The following is a 20,369-nucleotide window of genomic DNA, read 5'->3' on the forward strand; positions in this document are numbered from 1 at the left end:
TTAATAGCAGTCAACATCAAGTGGTGAATGGAAGGAGAATAATTATGCCAGCAAGCCCGTCTGTTAATCTATCCTGACTAACAGGTAGATGACGTTTGGGCACAAGGTCCCATTTATTGTTGCCATGGCAACTGTCATTTATTGAGCTCTGACCCAAGAATGCCAATAAAATGTATACAGGAATTGAGATAGCAATCAAGAGATAATGTAGGTCTCCCCAAAAGATAAATGTTGCACTCTTTCCTCATTGCAAAGATAATAAAACAATAGCCAGAGTTCATTGGCAAAAGGAAAGCCATAGCAAAATGCTGTCATTGGAGGGGGAGGAAATTACCCAACAGGAAATTACCCAAAAGATTAAATGGAAGGTGTTGCCACCAAGCAGATGTTTTAAAAGCAGTCCTTAGTCTGTTTTCTGAAGGAGGGTCCAGAGAATTAAGTAAAGTTCCCAACAATTCAGCCTTGGCTGTTTATTGGACATTCGCCTTTTAAAATAGTAAGTCTCTTGCTTCCAAGGCCAGAATGGTGATTAGTGCACCTTTTGTATTGGGGGGAGGGAAGGTTTTTTTAAAAAAAAAAATGTGTGTTCTGGTGGTACAATTAATTTTGCATTCAGAAATTTTATATTTGTTATAACCTCCGCATAGACAAATGTGCTCTGTCCCTGATTTGCTGCGTTTTAAACATACATCTGAAAAGTCAGCGTTATTTTGGTGCTGCCATTTTTGTGAGATGTTGTACACAGATTTACTATGCCATCACAGGTTTGTAATGATCATTAAAGCGATCAAATTGAGATGTCCAGTGTGGGAGCACTGTCTTTCAGTTTACGGTTACAGTAGTGGATGATGTTCTATATTGGAAAAGTTGTTGAACAGAGTTAAAGCAAAAGCCTTAATAAACTGTCTAGTGGACTGTTAAAGTCCATTTCTGTGGAGCGTAGGGGAGGTTGTGTAGCTTTTGGATCAGAGAAAGGCAAGCGTGGTATTGGCATTGGGTTAAAATTTAATTATGGTGCGAGTGAGTCTACTATACTCACACATGAGTATATTTTAGGAACATCACAACTAAGGAAACTCCTAGGTGCATGAGAATAATAATGTGTTTTATCTACTACTGAGAGAAGCACACAGAGGCATTTAAATGCAACTGCGGTTTTGCATATGTTTGGAGGTGGTCAGGATCAGCTTCACCCCTACATCAAATTTTAATATCATCAAAAAATGCAGTTTTACCAACTAAGCAAATATTATGTCATGTAGACTCACTTACTTTCAACATCAAAACTGGTGTTCATCAAAGTATTTTCAGAAACCAGTCTCGGTATGCTCTCGTCTAGTGTGTATGAAATATAGGCTTGCTATCAGACAGCAAATCAATACAGGGTAAATAATGTAGTTATGTTACCATCTCAAGGAAGAAGTGCTTTTGAGGCTGCAATTTGCAGTTGTATTTACTTAGAAACACTCTACAATCACTCTCAAATGAGGGACTCCTTAAAGTGTTATTTTAAGAGTTTATCATATTACTGTAAAACGTCAAACAGAATCTAAGTTTGTAGATGTATATGTATTTTCATTTAATCCTCCTCAAAGCAATATAAATATTTATAATTGTTTGTTTTATAACTTGCAGCAATCTGGTTTATTGCTGAAAGGAAGCAATAATGCTTCAGCAAAAGTCCAGTTTATACTAAGGATTCAGTCCGCATACAAAGAATTATAAATATATGTAAAAGTAAAGTGGATGCTATCATCTTCTATAGAGCTTCAGCCAATGCCAATGTATTTGCCAATCAGAATACTGTACGCGTTGGCAAGTCCCACAACTTTCATATGAATTTCTTTGTGTTATTTCTTATGAAACCCAAAGTATAGGCTGGTGATGTGACAGGCGTGGAAGTGTTTCTTTAACTTACCTCTGCTACACAATACACCTCCAGTAAGAGTTTCAATAGAATTTACTGAGGCAAGGAAATGAAAAACTGTTTTTACAGTGAGAGGGGACAAACAAAAGTAGGCTTTATCGACAAAGCGGAATTGGCCGTTCTTTTAAGGAAACAGAGTACATCTGATGTTTTACATTGGAGAATGCGAATCTCTAGGTTTAAATTCAGGGGAAGCTGTGAGTATCCACAGAGGACATTATGCATCCAAGTATAGTTATACATAGATCTGCCCAGATTGGAGGCTATATTTTTATTTTATTTACGTTCTCTACTAGATAAGCATGGTGTCCTACTTTTACTAATGTACTCTACAGTATTTGTTTGAAATACTCTTTATTGAACATTGTAAATTGCTATAATGTCTGTTACATATCAAGGAATGGAATATACCTGTTTGAGACCAAAGATAGAAATAAAAGTTAAAGTTTAATGTTATAATTCAGAATATTGCAAATATACATATGTTTGGTTCTTTATTTTAAAATAAACAGCAATGTATTGTTCTAGGTTGTTGATTTGAACTTTGAAAATGTGGGGGTGGTGTTTGGCTAATGGAAATATTTCCTACAGGTTATTAACTAATTGATTTATTACAGTGGCATTTGATTAGAAGATAACTGACCGCTAAATGCCCCATGGGCTGTTGACTTCTTGTTTTTGGGTGCTAAGATTTGATGACAGTTGATGCACTGGGAAGTGAATACCCCTGATCTTTTTAGACTGGCATTGGAGAGTGAGGATCAGCACATGTCAATGTTTGATGCACAATCCCACCTCTGTGCTTGTTGAAGATCATGGCAAATGCCGTTTACAAACATCTGTAGTGCTAAGTTTAACCATTTTGGACCGCAACTCCTGTGAAACCTAAACAAAAATACGTTGGAGTCATAGTCCAGTAGCCTAGAAACAAGATTGGTCTGACAGTCTAAAATGTTTTATTGATTTTTTTTAATCCGCACTACTGTTGACAATCATTGTAATCACCATTTTGATTTTAGCTGGTATGTGATGAGCATGTTGACCATATTAGATTTTGGGTTTTAGGTACTATTATTTAAAATTAAAATGAGTGCATTTATTTTGAGCATGCTATTATAACTTAATCTGAAAAGAGGCATTTCATCCAAAAGCATATTCCAGATTTTTTTATTTTTTTTTACACCTATACTCATTCATTGCAACTAACTTTCTGAATGTACTGGCAGACAAGTCCTGAAACACGTATTAACAGCCTCGATTGTGTCCCTATATTCTACATTACCTACCGAACTGTAACTGGCTTTTATCAGATTTATTGATCGCACCACTTAAATAGGAATTGTAACTCATAAAATAAAATCTATGTATTGTGCTAGCAGTGTTGCAAGCAACCGTATTTTAGCTAGGATTTTACTTTATTAGAATAATTCTCTTGCCTATATGGCTGCATAGTTCTATCAAAAAAGGGGGGGGGGGGGGGAGGTTTCAAGCCTTTTTTGTCTTACTCTTAGAATGTGCATTTACTTTTGTTTTGTGACTAGACAGATTGTGATATTATGATCTGCACATTCACAAACCGTGCTTATTTAAAAGAACTGTACAGGGTGGATTTTTCTATTTAATGCATTAATGGATAATGTACATAAATAGTGGATTAGAAAGTAAGTCTGTTTGAATGTTCCTCTTTAACAGAAATAGAATCTGGGAATCTGTGGAAAAGGGATGCTTTCTGCAAGTGTTAGCAGATCTATTTTGATTCTTATTCATTGAAAATTTTTTTAATGAAAGCCACTTGTGCTGGCATTTTTCATTAATATCGTTCAATTAGTGTCACCCTCGTGGCTTGTGCTGACTGGTATACTGCTGATGCACATGGAGCGCCATGGCACTCCTAGCACCATAACCACTGCAGTGTACTAGAGTGGTTGTGGTGCTTGGAGTGTTTAATTAGAAGCTTGCATATTATTTCTAAAGCTTCCACTTGGTTTTCGAGGGGAACTGTCTCGTTATGAAATTACACAACGAGAATAAAACACAAAATCCCCTATTGTGTGGGTTGCCATCACAATTAAGTACATTCCAGGCACAGGCAGGTAACGCATTACAAATGAGGAAGGGAAACCGAAACATACTTTAATATTTCTCTCTCTTTTTAATGCTGACTGCTTGGTGTAAATAACAGAACTTAATGATTGACAGGGAGCCAAGATGGAGGCACCCAGTTGCAAAATAAAGAAATGCGGATTTCTAAGTTTAACTAGCAGTAACCTATTAAAAATTTTGAAAAGTGACGGTTCACTTTTAACATTACTTTTCCCCACTTTGTGTCATAGTGTGATTCTTTGGTATACAATACTCCTGAAAGGTTTAGTCAAAGTATTAAAGAATAATCATAATTTACCTAATTTAGTATTTGAGATTTTGCACAAGAATGAAATGTTGCTTTTGATAATTAATGGATTATATACTTCACAAACTGTATTTCTATAAATATTAGGATGCTTTTTTCCTTTAAAGGGTACACTCCTAGCACTATAACCCTAATGCCCCCCATTATAAGGAGTCCAACTGGTTTCCAACAGTTTGACATCTCTTCTGGAGTCTGCCAGGTGCATTCCCTCTCCACCTGATGACTGCAATCCAGAAGCTCTTAAACACTTGCAATGCAGGACTTAGACCGAGAGCTTTCCGCTCTCCATCATTAGGTGAGGTTGGTAGCAGCTCCTGACTGACCTTGGGAGAGAAGTCAAATGATTCTAAAACTGTTTCACTCCTTACAAAAGAAACACTCCAGGGGACTCATGGCATCATAACCACTACAGGAAGCTGTAGTGGTTATGGATTTTGAATATTCCTTCTAACAGTACACTAGACACATAATAACTACTTCATATAACAGACGTATTATCACTGAATGAGGGGAACCCATGGCTGAGGTGGACTAATTCTACCATAGCAATGTCAATCACCACCAGCAATGGGTGGCAGTGGAGACACTCAGTCTATTACTGCCACCCATCTCTATTTTACTAATGCGACTTTAACAATAGGAGGAGAATCCCTGTCATCCAGGAATAGCCAACTATGGTGCATTATAGAACCTGTAGCATCAGGCCCTTCCTTTCACTGTGCTTACTGAAAACCGATTTTAAGTTAAATTTTGCCAGTGTCACCAATCAATCTAAATTGTTATGCTGTAGAGAAATACATGAAATGCCAGTTTTTATGTTTACTGATTGGCACAAAAGAAATGTTATACAATTGTTAATCAGTTTGCTTTGGTATTGGAAAATATAACGGCACTTCAATTGGTTAACATAAGCTGGTTTTATTCACAAATTTTAGATCAACTTGAAGCCCTACAGACTTAAAAAATAAAGGAACATATATAATTTCGAACTTGCTGTAATTGTAAAAATATTGGCAATAAATAGTCCCTTCATCCCTAAGGCAGTTTACGTTTTGGTGTTTGATAACTTGAATTAGAAAACTGCAGATTTGAAATGTTTACTGTGATGTGTTCTATTGTTCCAACAGTATGAATTAGCCTGTAGGTTGGGCAAACTGCATCATTTCAGCTGTTGGCTTACGATATTCACCAGCCAGAATAATGTTCTGGTTGTAGCTTACCAACAGGAGAAGATGTAGGAGGCAAACCCTGACTTGTATGATACATTGTTTGATTATTTTTTTCGACCCTAAATTTGGAGTTGACATTGTGACAATAGAGTGGCAAAACACAGTTTGCAATGTATGTAATCCTTTGTTTTGCCACACTATTTTTAAAATCTCTACAAGTCTATTGAGTGAATGGAACACCCAAATTACCACAATAAGATACTGTACCATCACTGCACTTGCAGGGTAATAAATATGCTTTATGAAAGAGACTTAAAAAAACCTTTTACAATTCCTGTATGATTTTTGTATATCCAGAATATGCTTAATTCTTGTAAATATTTGTAAAATGCTAATGTATTTTACAATGATGCACTTCTGCGTTAATGAGATACAAACAGGATTATCTGTAAAACAAACTTGAATATATTTTTAAATAAAATTATTTGAAAGATTCATTTGTGCTTAAAGTTGTATTCTTACTCTTATGGTATCAGTCAAATAATTCAGATTTTTTTTCCATATGTCTTCACAGCAGTGTGACCATAGGGTTGTCTACCTTCATGAGTGGTAGACCTGTAATTAATCAAACTATGACAAGCCCAGAACACACCCTCAGAGTGCTTCTCCCAAGCATAGTTTATATCTTTGTAAAACCCTCAAGTCTCCCTTGTTTGCCTGTTTTAACGTTTTTCATTCAGCTCAGTTTCCCAGTTAGAAGCCACTATGAGAGATGCAGGTGGTATCTCAGGCAGTTTCTCTTTGTGGGATGGAGCTTCTTCAATGCTGCGGCACTGTAGGAGGAGTGCTGGAGACCTCTCAACTACCATCTAGAATGCTAGGGTGAACAAGCTCTAGCATTTTCAACAAGATTTACCCTCCCTTACAAACGTGGTGGAATGGAAAAATGCCAATGTTGAATGCCACTGATTGACATCATGAGCTAGCCCTCAAAATCAGACAATCCGGTTCTTTGTTGCCAAAATGAATTTCTAAATTGTTTGAAGGAAAATTGGATTTTTAGATCTCAGGCGGCTAGGGAATGTATTGCCATTCTACTTTGTATTTCCTCCAGACCTGCCCAGAAACCTTCTTTGAGGCCGTTTGTGGAAAAAACACATTCTTTGGTCCACTTTATTGTCCCTTAGGAACACATTGGATTTGCTGAGCTTGTCAATGAGGCAGATCAAGGGCAGAGCCAGCACAAGTCAAGTACAGCCCTGGCCAATCAGCATCTCCTCATAGAGATTAATTGAGTCAATGCATTTCTATGAGGAAAGTTCAGTGTCTCCATGCAGTGTGGAGACACTGAATGGCAGTACTGCACACTGTGCAGCACTGCCTGAAGAAGCAGCCATCTGAGGAGTTATCACTAGGCTGTAATGTAAACACTGCATTTTCTCTGAAAAGATCGTGCTTACTGCAAAAAGCCTGAAGGAAATTATTCTACTCACCAGAACAAATGCAATGAGCTGTAGTTGTTCTGGTGACTCTGCAGATGCTCCTCACTTACCGACAGGTTTCCGAACAATCCCCGGACATAGATTAGATGGATTCCCTGCTCTGGTGGATTTTTCTATGTTTGGGGAAATTTACCCGAATGTAGACATATACATCAGAGCAGGAAATCCCTCTAATCTATCCCGAACATAGACCAGCTCTCTAACATGGGGAATTCCTTGAATCCCCACGCTAGAGGGCTGGTCGTAACTGCGAGCCGTCGCAAACTGAGGACCACCTGTAGTGTCCCTTTAATTGCCCACAACACATTATATATAAATTGAAGGATCTGATCACGTGCAGCAGTGCTCACGTAATATAATATCCTTGAATGCCACTGTGGGTAGAACAACCAGAAAACTATCCAATGGAATCAGAGAACATGAGGCCTAAACCCAGGAAATACAACATAGAGCAGGGATAGGCAGGTTCATTTTGCGCCACACAGTGTGGTTAAAGCTAGTATTTTGGGATTCATGGCAATCTGCAAAGTGAGAAAGCACTGGAGAGGAGGGAACATCAATGACAAGCTGGGAAAGATGGAGAGGAGATGGATTTTTCAATTAGAGATTTCGCACACAAAGATTTAAATGCTGACTTAACTGTGTCATTTCCACAGTCTTATCCTGTACAGGGTTTTTTTTTTCTCTTTCAACTTTATTCAGATAGACAATCACCCCTTTTTTTGGTCATCTTTATTCAGAGCTACCCATTAAAATCCTGAATAATTCAGTTTATAAGGTTGATCACAACAAAGAAGTTTCTGTAGAAACCTTAGAGAATTTGGTTATGATTCAACCTCATCAGATAGACTAGAGAGGACGGCTCATAGAATGAAAACACTGCCCACACCCCCATATGCATCATGCATGAGCTGGCTTATAAAAGGAGTGATCAGTAAACAATACTATAGCCATTGATAAAGCCATGTTGGCGAAATGAGTTTGGCCGAATTGAAAACAAATTGGAACTAATGGAAGTGAATTGAAATCCAGCAAAGACTTCGGAGACTGCAGCGAACCAGAAAGGCAGAGTAACACAAAGTTTGCACTACACACCGACCACCTAAAGGCCGAATCTGGGGAACAGCAGAGGTAACGAAGTTATTAGGAATTGTACCTATAACATGCTGGGAACAATTTAATTCAATGTTTTGTGAATAAACCGTGTACATCATAATTTGTGCCTTGTAATGCACTTGTAGAAAATGTTAGTCACACATCTTTACCAAGTCACCTAAAGGTGGGTGGGGCGTATCAGAATGTGACAGGTGTCATTTTAAATATTCTGTTTGTGATATTACATGATTGTTCTGTGGACATTGTAACTGTGTATTCAAACTTAAAACTTTTGTGATTTTGATATTTGTTAGTTTTGTATCTTTTTAAAGACGTCAAATTCAAATAAAAAGACTATTAAAAGTAAATAAAGACTACTAGATTTCAGAAATGTATAGACACAGATTAAATCGAGCAATATATACCCCTTTTAAGTTCCTTTTCGGATGGGTATGTTCTGTTTTAACCTGCAGTATTCTTTGTTTTTCAACAACGACTCTTCATTAAATAGGGTTAAAGTCCTGTTATCACTTTTCATTTCTGGTGATATTTCGTGATTGTCCTCTGAACAAGCTGCTACCTCAGTCCTAGAACAGAACATTTTAATTTCATTATGCTTGTACATGTGAATTTTCCCCATTTTGTTAGTGTAGGATTCAATGTACTAATGATAAACTATTAGTGGAATGCACGGTCAGCACAAATCTTCTTACATAATGCCTATTATGGTATTTATCTATTAAATACTATACAGAATATAAAATTTTGACAATAATACAACACACTTGAGAGGGAACTGGAAAGAGATAAGTTTCTCCACTAACCGGTTTATCCAGGTGTCGGCATTAGAAATATGTATTTAGGCAGATCTCCCATCTGCTTCAAAAATATACAAATGGCAAATGCTAGTGTAATGAGAGCCACAACATCGCCTATCTACACTTTTGAATAGTAGACTGGATTTGATTCCTCCTGTTAATTATGGGCTTATACTCTGTTCCTAAAAAGAATAGAATGTTAAATTGGATAGGTACCTGCTCTGTATCTCCGTAGCCACTGAAGAGTCTTCAAATATTTTTTCTGAAACGTCTTCTTTTGGGTCCTTTGCTTCTTTTAATCTAGTTATTTATACAACATAGGGTTAGATAATTAATCAAACATCACTGAATAATTAATATGGTGCTAATTTGGGGACCATCACGTAAATGTATATTCCAAGCACCATGGCCACTCCAGTGATTTGAAGTAGACATGATGCTTGCAATCTGTATATGCAGCTTTTCACTATAAAAATGCTGCAGATAACGTAGATCTAGCCTTTTGCTAACAGAGGTATAACTCCGCCTCCGGTGGCACATTAAAGGACTACTATAGGCACCCAGACCACTTCAGCTTAATGAAGTGGTCTGGGATTAACCCTGCCTGCTGTAAACCTATGGGTTAATCCAGCCTCTAGTGGCTGTCTCATTGACAGCCGCTAGAGGCGCTTCCGCGCTTCTCACTGTGATTTTCACAGTGAGAAGTTGCCTGCGTCCATAGGAAAGCATTGAATGTTTTCCTATGGACTGGCTGAATGTGCGCGCGGCTCTTGCCGCGCATGCAGCCGATGACATTGGAAGGAGGAGGAGAGTCCCCAGTGCGGAGGGAGCCCGGCGCTGGAGAAAGGTGAGTGTTTAACCCCTTCCTCACCCTAGAGCCTAGCGGGAGTGGGACACTGAGGGTGGGGGCACCATCAGGGCACTATAGTGCCAGGAAAACGAGTTTTGCCATTGCTAGCTAATGTCAGTTCTGTGTCGTCAGCTCACACAGCATGCTGGGGACATGCAACAAATGGCAGCAATCTCACACCCCAAGCCTGCCCTTAGCCTGTGCTCCCTGGGAGGGGGTGAAAGGAGTAGAAGATCCAGGTCTGTAAGGGTTACACTGACCAAAAACAGAGTTTTCATAAAACACTGTTTTTTGTCCGGAGTAGTCCTTTAATGCACATTACATATTTAAAACCACAACCAGAAACAATTATCTGATCTCTTATTTACACTGATGGCTTTTAAACCAATTGCGCTGCTGATAGGGGAATTCACATCCATTAGAATCTTTAGAGATAGGTGCTGGTACTTCACATTTTTGTCTGCTATCAATTTTGTGGCAAACAGTCTGAAATTTTCCTGCACCAAACCAGTCAGTTTAGGTTTACAAGTACCTGCAGTGACCCAAGTGAAATTGTAGTTAAAGGTGAGATTATACTGCTTGACCACACCTTTCAATTCCAAAGTAAACACACTATGCTGTAACATCTGGTTGAAAAATCAAACCTTTTCTTTTCCATGGAGGCTATGTAAGTCAAAGCCAGCAAAGGTTGCCTAGTGCTAAGGATGCCGAAAAAGTTGCAGTTGCACCGGGGCTTGCACGCTGATGGGGCCCATTGTGTGGCCCATGCATTTAGGCCCCTTTAAAAAAAATTGCTCCCGCAAGTAATGCTGGGGAAGAAGAAGAAGGCAGTCTGGCAGCCGTGAAGAGGGACAGCCACGCAGACTCCCTGCAGCCCCAACCACCCTCTTGCAAAAGGTAAGAAGGTGGCTGAAAAATGAGCTGCGTGTATGTCAGTCAGTCAGTCAGTCTGTATGTATGTATGTCTGTGTCTGCCTGTATGTATGTCAGTATGCCTGTCTGTATGTCCTTATGAGTGTGTTTCTGTATGGATGTTAGTGTGTGTCACTATGTATGTCTGTTTCAGTATGTGTGTGTGTATCTTTGTGTGTGTATCTGTGTCCTTTTGTCTCAGTGCGTGTGTTACAATTATAGGACAATCCTGACTAATCTTGGACACATGGACACTGTAATGGAATTATGGAAACAATTCTATTGTTCCATTCTTCTACTTTCATACCTGGGTTCCAGACGTTCCTTGACCTTTGCAATGGATCGTACGTAAGGTGCAATCTGTTTAGCAATTTTGGTTAAATAGGTGTTCTCCTGTTTAAGTTGCTTAAGGTCGTGGAGCTGAGCTGCCATTGAATAAAAACATATTTTTATATAGAACAGTACATCTTTTCTGTGTAATTTATTTGTGAGTGCAGCATTTCTTCCATTAGATAATAAGGCAACTTCTAGTTTGGATAATAGGGTTTTAGAAGACTATACATCTGAGATTCTTATTACTCTTCATCTCACTGCACATGGGGGAGAGAAATGCGTTGGGCCTCTTACACTGTAATATTGGGGCCCAGGGAGGCCCCAAACATTTTTAAATGTAATTTTGTTTTATTTTTCAGGGCCACAAAGGAGAACAGCATACTAAACGTCTCTCCACTGCAGCACTAAAAGAGCCAACTTTGCCCAATTTGCCACATGTAACAATAGTCGCTATGTGGCAATCACAATCAGTTGGGGTTGACATTACAAACGATAGGTCACTACTAAGTAGCAACAAGGTGAAGACTTGTCGGTAATTTGAGGCTGCCAATATTTACCAGCTATTGTTAATTATGACAGCTTACAGCGGATATTTAGCAACTAATTTGAAATCTAGCCTAAAATCTGTTATTCTAAACTCATAGTATTGGCTCAGAGTACATAGGGCGGTTGGAGAAATTGTATTTTTTCCATTGTCTTTTTGTTTTCATGGTCTACTATCTGGATTGCAAGGAAGTATTTTGTAATCTCATGTTGCACAGTTGTAGAGATTAATTCCCTTCATGTTGCACAGTTGTAGAGATTAATTCCCTTCATTGAAAACTGTTTCTGTGTTGACTAATAGCATACTTTTGCTGCAACTGATATTTATATATATATTTGTGTAGAGAGTGGTTTTGTTATATAGTATCTACTTTGTAATAACATTTTATTTTTGCACAATTGTCTGTTTCAATACTTAAAGGGACACTCCAGACCCCTAGAGCACTTTAGCTTGCTGAAATGCTTTATGTGTAAGAGTGTCTTCTTTTTTTCATTTTACAAAATGTGCAGATTTTCAATAGAAATTTTAATTTTTATAAATAATCCTAGTTACACCAACCCGGCTTTTTAAGCAGACAGCTGGTCCGATTACTTCCTGGTTGTTTAGCTCAGTGGAACTAAACTCAATAGGCAGACAGTTACTCAAAGCATCTGCCTTGTAAAGACTTCTCTTTAAACTGCATTGAAAAGTTTGTGATTGGACACTCACAGAAAGTGTGGGCGGGGCTAGAAGGGGAGGGCAGCAGACACGAGAACTGCAGGTTTTGCAAGCTGTTTATATATAAATATATCACCAATGAAAAAATACATAATTAAATGCATGTATACTAAACAGTGATTATTTATTTATTTTGTATTTGGGCAGTGGAGTGTCCCTTTAATAATTATCATTAAAATCAAAACAAACAATTTGGGGAACATCTGGAACTTAATATCCCAATAAATGCATAATTAATTAAATTCAACAATCTATAGTTCCGACAAGTGATACAGACAGAGACTGGAGCTATCCTGTTTTTTCCCCCCCTTTCATAAGAATACAATTTAAAGGGACACTATAGTCACCCAGACCACTTCAGCTCAATGAAGTGGTCTGGGTGCCAGGTCCCTCAGGTTTTAACCCTTCAGATGCAAACATAGCAGTTTCAGAGAAACTGCTATGTTTACATTTGGGGTTAATCCAGCCTCTAGTGGCTGTCTTCCAGACAGCCACTAGAGGCGCATCTACGATGCTGGAGGCACATTTTGCCTCCATTACGTAGAGCGTCCATAGGAAGGCATTGAGAAATGATGTGTGCGTGGCACTTGCCGCGCATGCGCATTCGGCTCCGCTGACGTCGGACGAGGGACCTGATGTTAGCGGGGGAGGAGAGGTCACCAGTGCCGAGGGCGACCGGCGCTGGAATAAGGTAAGCTGCTGAAGGGGTTTTAACCCCTTCAGCGCCTTGGGAGGGGGACCCCTCAGGGCACTATAGTGTCAGGAAAACCGCTTTGTTTTCCTGACACTATAGTGATCCTTTAAGTAGATTACCAAACTACTATAAGAGCACGAAATGATCCATCACCGTACCTTCATAAATCTCCTGTTCATTTGCAACTCTCTGATATGTCTCTTCCCAAATCTGAAAGGATAATAAAGAAACAAATAAGCCGATCGACAATGCGAAGGATGTAAACTTATGTTTAAATTTACACTGCAGGAGGAAAGGAAGATACTTACTATAACCCATAGGAGGCTTGGCAACTGCAACAAAGCTACAGCTACCTCAATAATCCCCATTCCCTTAGCTCACAGAGATTCGTGGGGATTGTATTTTATAAATGTCTGAGAAGGAATTTGGTTGTTACAGACATCTAATTATATACAATCCTCAATGTCCTAGGTGAATTGAATGTTGTTTTGAGCTCCATATAAAGGCACCATTGTTTTTTGTTATAGTATCATATTTACTCCCTGTTAGATGTCCAGCACCTGCATAGTTTAGGGGTTAACATCAGTTGTATGCACCACAAGCTCATTATTCTCATCTTTTTATTGTTAAGTTACCCACTACTACTGTCATTTCAGTTTCCTTAATTTCATTTATGTTCACTTGCTTTAAGTGCTACAAATAACTGTAAGCTTTGTGTACACGGTTTATATAATGTCATTGCATTTATGTAATGAACAATGTGCACTGTTCTTTTTTTTTTTTGCATAAAACTCAATAAAAATGTTTAAATTAAAAAAAAAAGAGTGCTGAATTTATTTTAAATTCAAAGAGATCTCAACAGTGCGCTAGATTTGGGAGATGTGTCACAATGAGATCCTTTGAGAAGGCTTTCAATTATTCAAGCTTCCCATGGATCCTATAGCTCCAGTCATCTTAAAAACTTGTAGCTGAAATATAGCACATCGAGTGTGCTTAAATTACCAGGGTTAACCAGTATAATTTTAATAATTATCAGGCAGTACCTTGTATTTTGTTTTGTTTATACTGCATATAATAGCCTATGTAAAAGTAAATAGGAGGGTGGCTGCCAAAACTATTGTTTCATAGATGAAGCAGCACTTTAGACAAATTTGGCAAATGGGCAGAGTTTCTGCTGCCACTTCCTGGCATCTCCCATCAGATGTCAATTGCTTCAAAACAGGTTATCTTCTTGCAAAATTGTGAAATATATCTGATGCTTATGGTACCTTATGAATATGTAAAAGATCTATGAATGATCATATGAGGTCTTCCAAACTCCATTGTTCTGTACTCTCACAAATTTGTGAATTACAGTGGTTATTCAGGCTCCTGATAGATGAAGATGGATCCAAAAGGAACACTAAGATACAGAGGAGGGACTACATTTCCCCTGATGCTTTGCCAGCATTCTGGCTGTAAGACCATTATGGTAGATGTAGTCCGCAACATCTAGAGTGCCAAAGGTTGCCTACCCCCATTATAGAGTCTGGAGTCCACATCACCATCCTTCCACTCAGTGTTAACACTGTTTTTAATGGTTTAATGCTAAACTCGTAAGTGTTGCTTGGACCAATGGGGATGCACTAGCCTGAGCAACAATGGGTGGCTGTAATTAGCTAAGAGTGTCAGCTGTCCACTTTCAGCATATCACAGCAACCCATGCATTGGTATAGCTAAAGGGAAGTGTTGTTTTAGGCACACATCCGGCAGGGACCCTCACTCAGTGTTCTACTGTGTGAAAATGATTTGACCAGTGGACTCTAGGCATTCTAACAATTCAATCAATGATATAGTTAAAGTTCCTGCAGTGTTGCTTTAACAATGTATTCTATCTTTTTATAATCAGTGCTGCTCACATACCTCTTCAAATGCCGTTCTCATCATTTCCACCGATGAATATTCAGATGCTATCTGTATATCAACCTGGAGTGATTTCTGTATTATATCACTCATTTTGTCTGTCTTGATGAGGGAATGGTGCTTGGTCAGATCTCTATGAAGCTCTTGCACCTGGTCCTTTAGATTCTGAATCTCTATCTGTATGGCCTGGAAATTAATTTGCAGGACATTAGTAACAGTGAAAGTGCTTGTACATTAGTATTGTTAACTAGAACACAAATGTAGTCAATAGGCTACATTAGGACCTGATACATCTCTTCATAGCCGCGGCAGTGCCTAGTGAAAGGACTGTCAGTTCCGTCTGCCAACAGGACCTTGGTGCTGATATAGCGATGCAACGTGGGTTTCCGCACGATGGATCCAGTCAGGGACATCTTATCACAAGAAGTACAACATCCTGGCATGATTAATGACTTGGAGGACTGGCTGTTTGAAATACTGAACAAAAAAATAAATAAAAAAAACCTTTTACTTTGCCAATGTTTTGGACCTTATTTATGTTTGATACCCAACATAAATTGTATTAAAAACAAAAAAGGGTCCATTCTAGGCCATTGGCTACATCCACTTCCCATAGTAAAGAAGCACATATACCCTCCTTGAAATATCACAATCCAACCATAACAAACAGACTTTCTGGAATGAAGCTATTAAACGTATAAACCTAGCAATACAACAAGTATTCCTCATTTTGCTGGAGTTCCACACCCCAGAATAGCAGCTCCAGATTTAACCAGTGACCCACTTAAAAACAAACAAAAAAAAACATAATTTAGATAAAACGTTTAAAAAAATATGTGCAAACACAAATCAGTCCAAAATAATAAACCATGTCACATTTGACATTGTTGCATAATCAATAAATGTTTCAACATTCTAAATCTTTACATATACTGCAAGCTAGCACAGGACACCTAAGGACATGATAAACCAATCGGGATGTTTTATTTATTTTCTTCATTCGTTATGAACAATTGTTGCACAGCTGGGTTTTACGGACAGAGCAGGTGTTTAAGTAAAACTAAGTTCAGTTATCCATTATTCGTTTATTATTTAAAAATTATTGACATGCTTTCTGATGACAAGAACAACTTATTGGATAAACAGTGTATAAGGAGATCACTTGTATGTTACAGTAACCAGCAAACAGAATGCACTTTAGGATGGATAAGGTGGAAGGGACACAGGATTAAAGGGACACTATAGTCACCAGAACAACTACAGCTTATTGCATTTGTTCTGGTGAGTAGAATCATTACCTTCAGGGTTTTTGCCGTAAACACTGTATTTTCAGAGAAAATGCAGTGTTTACATTACAGCCTAGTGATAACTTCACTGACCACTCCTCTGATGGCTGTTAGAGAGCCTTCTTGGGTCATTGCTGCCTAAAATGCATCCAAACATTCACTATCTCCTCCCTCTGCATGCAGACACTGAACTTTCCTCATAGAGATTCATTGATTCAATTCATCTCTATGAGGAGATGCTGATTGGCCAGGGCTGTGTTTGAATCATGCTGGCTCTGCCCCTGATCTGCCTCTTTGTCTGTCTCAGCCAATCCTATGGGGAAGCATTGTGATTGGATCAGGCTACCACTTCTGATGATGTCAGCAGACTGCTTGTTTTTTTTTTTTTTTTTTTAGGCAAACAGCATGCAGATCTACAGCTTATGGCTTAAATACAGTTGCTATATTTATGGAGGCATGATGGGCACAGGATGGGCTGGATTTGCTGGAGTTGCTTTGCATTTGTTTCACGTTCCACTTTTTGGAGGTTTGGTTGTTGTCTAATCTGTAGACAGTTCTCTATCTTGCGGCAGGAGATTGTATTTTTGAAGTCTGAGATTTGTAAATTATCTGGTAAACAAATTCAGGCTGGAACTGCTGCAAAGCCATTGCCGCAGAGACATACTAGGAATGGCAGATGGATTACTGTAGGATCTGGTAGACTTGGAGTTGTGGATAAAAGGCATATTGCACAGTCTGTTGTTCTACATAATTCATTTTCTGCACTTTCAGAGTGTAGTGGTGTCCTGGAGATAGGCACTGAGGCTAGTGGTGTTGTGCAGAGAGGCACTGAGGCTAGTGATGTTGTGCAGAGAGGCACTGAGGCTAGTGGTGTTGTGCAGAGAGGCACTGAGGCTAGTGGTGTTGTGCAGAGAGGCACTGAGGCTAGTGGTGTTGTGCAGAGAGGCACTGAGGCTAGTGGTGTTGTGCAGAGAGGCACTGAGGCTAGTGGTGTTGTGCAGAGAGGCACTGAGGCTAGTGGTGTTGTGCAGAGAGGCACTGAGGCTAGTGGTGTTGTGCAGAGAGGCACTGAGGCTAGTGGTGTTGTGCAGAGAGGCACTGAGGCTAGTGGTGTTGTGCAGAGAGGCACTGAGGCTAGTGGTGTTGTGCAGAGAGGCACTGAGGCTAGTGGTGTTGTGCAGAGAGGCACTGAGGCTAGTGGTGTTGTGCAGAGAGGCACTGAGGCTAGTGGTGTTGTGCAGAGAGGCTTGAAGACTATGGTGAGGCCTAATAGAAAGCAGTTGTTGTTGGGGGATTCCATCATAAGAGGTGTGGAGATGGACAATGGTGGTCTTGTGAGGTGTCTTCCCGGAGCTACTGCTCACAGAGACAGGAGACGTATCTGTAATATTGTTAAGCAAGCAAAGCAGGAAGGGGAATTGGATGTACTTGTCCATTTAGGGACAAATGACTTGGCCTGCAATGAGGTTTCAGAGGTTAAGGAAGTTTTTAGTGTTTTTGCCAATGATATACGGCAGGTTGCTTCCACACTGTCATTCTCTGAAGTTCTGCCTGTGCATAACACTCAGAACGACAGGCGGATGCGTATTTGGGACTTTAACTTGTGGCTTGGTGAATGGTGTCGGGAGCAAGGATTTGGCTTTATTGCTCATGGTAGCTCTGTTTGGAATGGAAATAAACTGTACAAAAAAGATGGTTTGCATCTTTCTCAAAAGGGAACAAATGTTCTCAGTGAGCAGTTCAGAGGTTTTGCTAGGATGTTTTTAAACTAGGAGGGGGGGGCAAAAGGGTGATAAAACATCAATCCAATTGTCCCCCAAAACAAGGACAGAAGGTGCCTGTAGCAAGTGTGTTAAAAAATGATAAGCTTAGAGTCATGTCTACAAATGCTCGCAGTTTAGGGAATAAGATCCATGAACTTGTGGCAATAATGGCAACTGATAGTGTAGATTTAGTCGCTGTTACCGAGACATGGTATAATGAGAAAAATGACTGGGACATAGCAATACCAGGGTACTCTTTATATAGAAAAGACAGGGAAGGCAAGAAAGGGGGAGGGGTGGCCCTGTATGTAAAGGATAGCATAAAATCTAGCCTAATAAAGGTTAGTGAGGCGAACATAGAGTCCGTTTGGGTTACGTTAGATATTGGTAATCACACAGTAACTCGTGTAGGTGTGATTTATAGGCCCCCAGGACAAATTGAAGAGTTAGATAATCTACTAGTTGAAGAAATAGCTAAAATGACAATGAAGGGGGAAGTTATCATCATGGGTGACTTTAATCTTCCTGATGTGAATTGGAAAACAAAAATAGCTACTTGTGCCAGGAGCACACATATTCTAAACTCCCTACTGGGATTGTCTCTAAAACAAGTCGTTGAGGAGCCAACTCGTAAAGAGGCCATACTAGATTTAGTGTTAACAAATGGAGATTTGGTATCAGATATTACTGTAGGTGAAAGTTTAGGATCCAGTGATCATCAGTCAGTGTGGTTTAATATAAGAACAGTGACTGAGTCACACCACACAAAAACAAAAGTTTTAGACTTTAGAAAAACAGACTTTTCTAAAATTAGAATATGTGTAAAGGAGTCATTATCAGACTGGAGCAATTTATATGGAGTCCAAAAGAAATGGGATTATTTAAAAGTTGCACTACTGAAGGCAACAGAAAATTGCATTAGGCTTGTCAGTAAAAGCAAAAAATTCAAGAAACCACTGTGGTACTCCGCAGATGTGGCCAAAATAGTAAAAAACAAAAAGTTAGCATTTAGTAATTATAAAAAAAACCAGAGTGAGGAAGACAGAATGACCTATAAGATTAGGCAGAAAGAGGCTAAGCAAGTTATAAGAGCTTCCAAATCCCACACAGAAGAGAAAATAGCACAGTCAGTAAAAAAGGGGGACAAAACTTTTTTTAGATACATAAATGAGAAAAGAAAAGTAAAACAAGGATTAGTTAGATTAAAAACAAAAGAAGGAAGGTATGTAGATGAGGATAAAGGTCTAGCTGACTGCCTCAATGAATATTTTTGTTCGGTATTTACAGATGAAAATGAAGGAAAGGGACCTCAGTTAAGAAAAAGGATAAATGAGTCATTTATTACACGTGAGTTTACAGAGGAAGAGGTTCTATTTCAACTGTCAAAAGTAAAGACAAATAAGTCAATGGGACCTGATGGAATACACCCAAAGCTATTAAAAGAGCTTAGTGGTGTACTAGCAAAACCATTAACAGATTTATTTAACCAATCATTGATAACAGGAGTAGTCCCAGAAGATTGGAAGTTAGCGAATGTTGTGCCCATTCACAAGAAAGGTAATAGGGAGGAGTCGGGCAACTATAGGCCAGTAAGCCTTACTTCAGTAGTGGGGAAAGTGATGGAAACCATGTTAAAGGATAGGATTGTTGAACATCTAAAAACACATGGATTTCAAGACCAGAGACAACATGGGTTTACTTCAGGGAGATCATGCCAAACTAATCTTATTGATTTTTTTGATTGGGTAACTAAAATTATAGATCAGGGTGGTGCAGTAGACATTGCTTACCTAGATTTCAGTAAGGCTTTTGACACTGTTGCACATAGAAGGCTTATTAATAAACTACAATCTTTGAGTTTGGATTCGAATATTGTTGAATGGGTAAGGCAGTGGCTGAGTGACAGGCAACAGAGGGTTGTAGTCAATGGAGTATATTCGAAGCTTGGGCTTGTCACCAGTGGGGTACCTCAGGGATCTGTACTTGGACCCATTCTCTTTAATATTTTTATTAGTGATATTGCAGAAGGTCTTGATGGTAAGGTGTGTCTTTTTGCGGATGATACTAAGATATGTAACAGGGTTGATGTTCCAGGAGGGATAAGCCAAATGGAAAATGATTTAGGTAAACTAGAAAAATGGTCAGAGTTGTGGCAACTGACATTTAATGTGGATAAGTGCAAGATAATGCATCTTGGACGTAAAAACCCAAGGGTAGAGTACAAAATATTTGATAGAGTCCTAACCTCAACATCTGAGGAAAGGGATTTAGGGGTGATTATTTCTGATGACTTAAAGGTAGGCAGACAATGTAATAGAGCAGCAGGAAATGCTAGCAGAATGCTTGGTTGTATAGGGAGAGGTATTAGCAGTAGAAAGAGGGAAGTGCTCATGCCATTGTACAGAACACTGGTGAGACCTCACTTGGAGTACTGTACACAGTACTGG

General features: G+C 39.0%; 1 protein-coding gene across 1 annotated transcript in view; it reads right to left on the bottom strand.

The window, feature by feature from the left end:
• Window positions 1-7,257: 7,257 nt before the first annotated feature.
• The window catches only part of RNF207 (ring finger protein 207), a 78,852-nt gene continuing 65,740 nt past the window's right edge, over window positions 7,258-20,369 (bottom strand). The window contains exons 13-18 of the mRNA XM_063437201.1: window positions 15,158-15,350; window positions 14,874-15,059; window positions 13,130-13,181; window positions 10,991-11,108; window positions 9,138-9,221; window positions 7,258-8,690 (exon numbers count right to left, since the gene is read on the bottom strand). Coding sequence (XP_063293271.1) covers window positions 8,534-8,690; window positions 9,138-9,221; window positions 10,991-11,108; window positions 13,130-13,181; window positions 14,874-15,059; window positions 15,158-15,350 — 790 coding nt within the window. The 3' untranslated portion in view covers window positions 7,258-8,533. The remainder of the gene's footprint in view (window positions 8,691-9,137; window positions 9,222-10,990; window positions 11,109-13,129; window positions 13,182-14,873; window positions 15,060-15,157; window positions 15,351-20,369) is intronic.

Source organism: Pelobates fuscus, chromosome 11 (genome assembly GCF_036172605.1).
Source record: "Pelobates fuscus isolate aPelFus1 chromosome 11, aPelFus1.pri, whole genome shotgun sequence".
Taxonomy (NCBI): domain Eukaryota; kingdom Metazoa; phylum Chordata; class Amphibia; order Anura; family Pelobatidae; genus Pelobates; species Pelobates fuscus.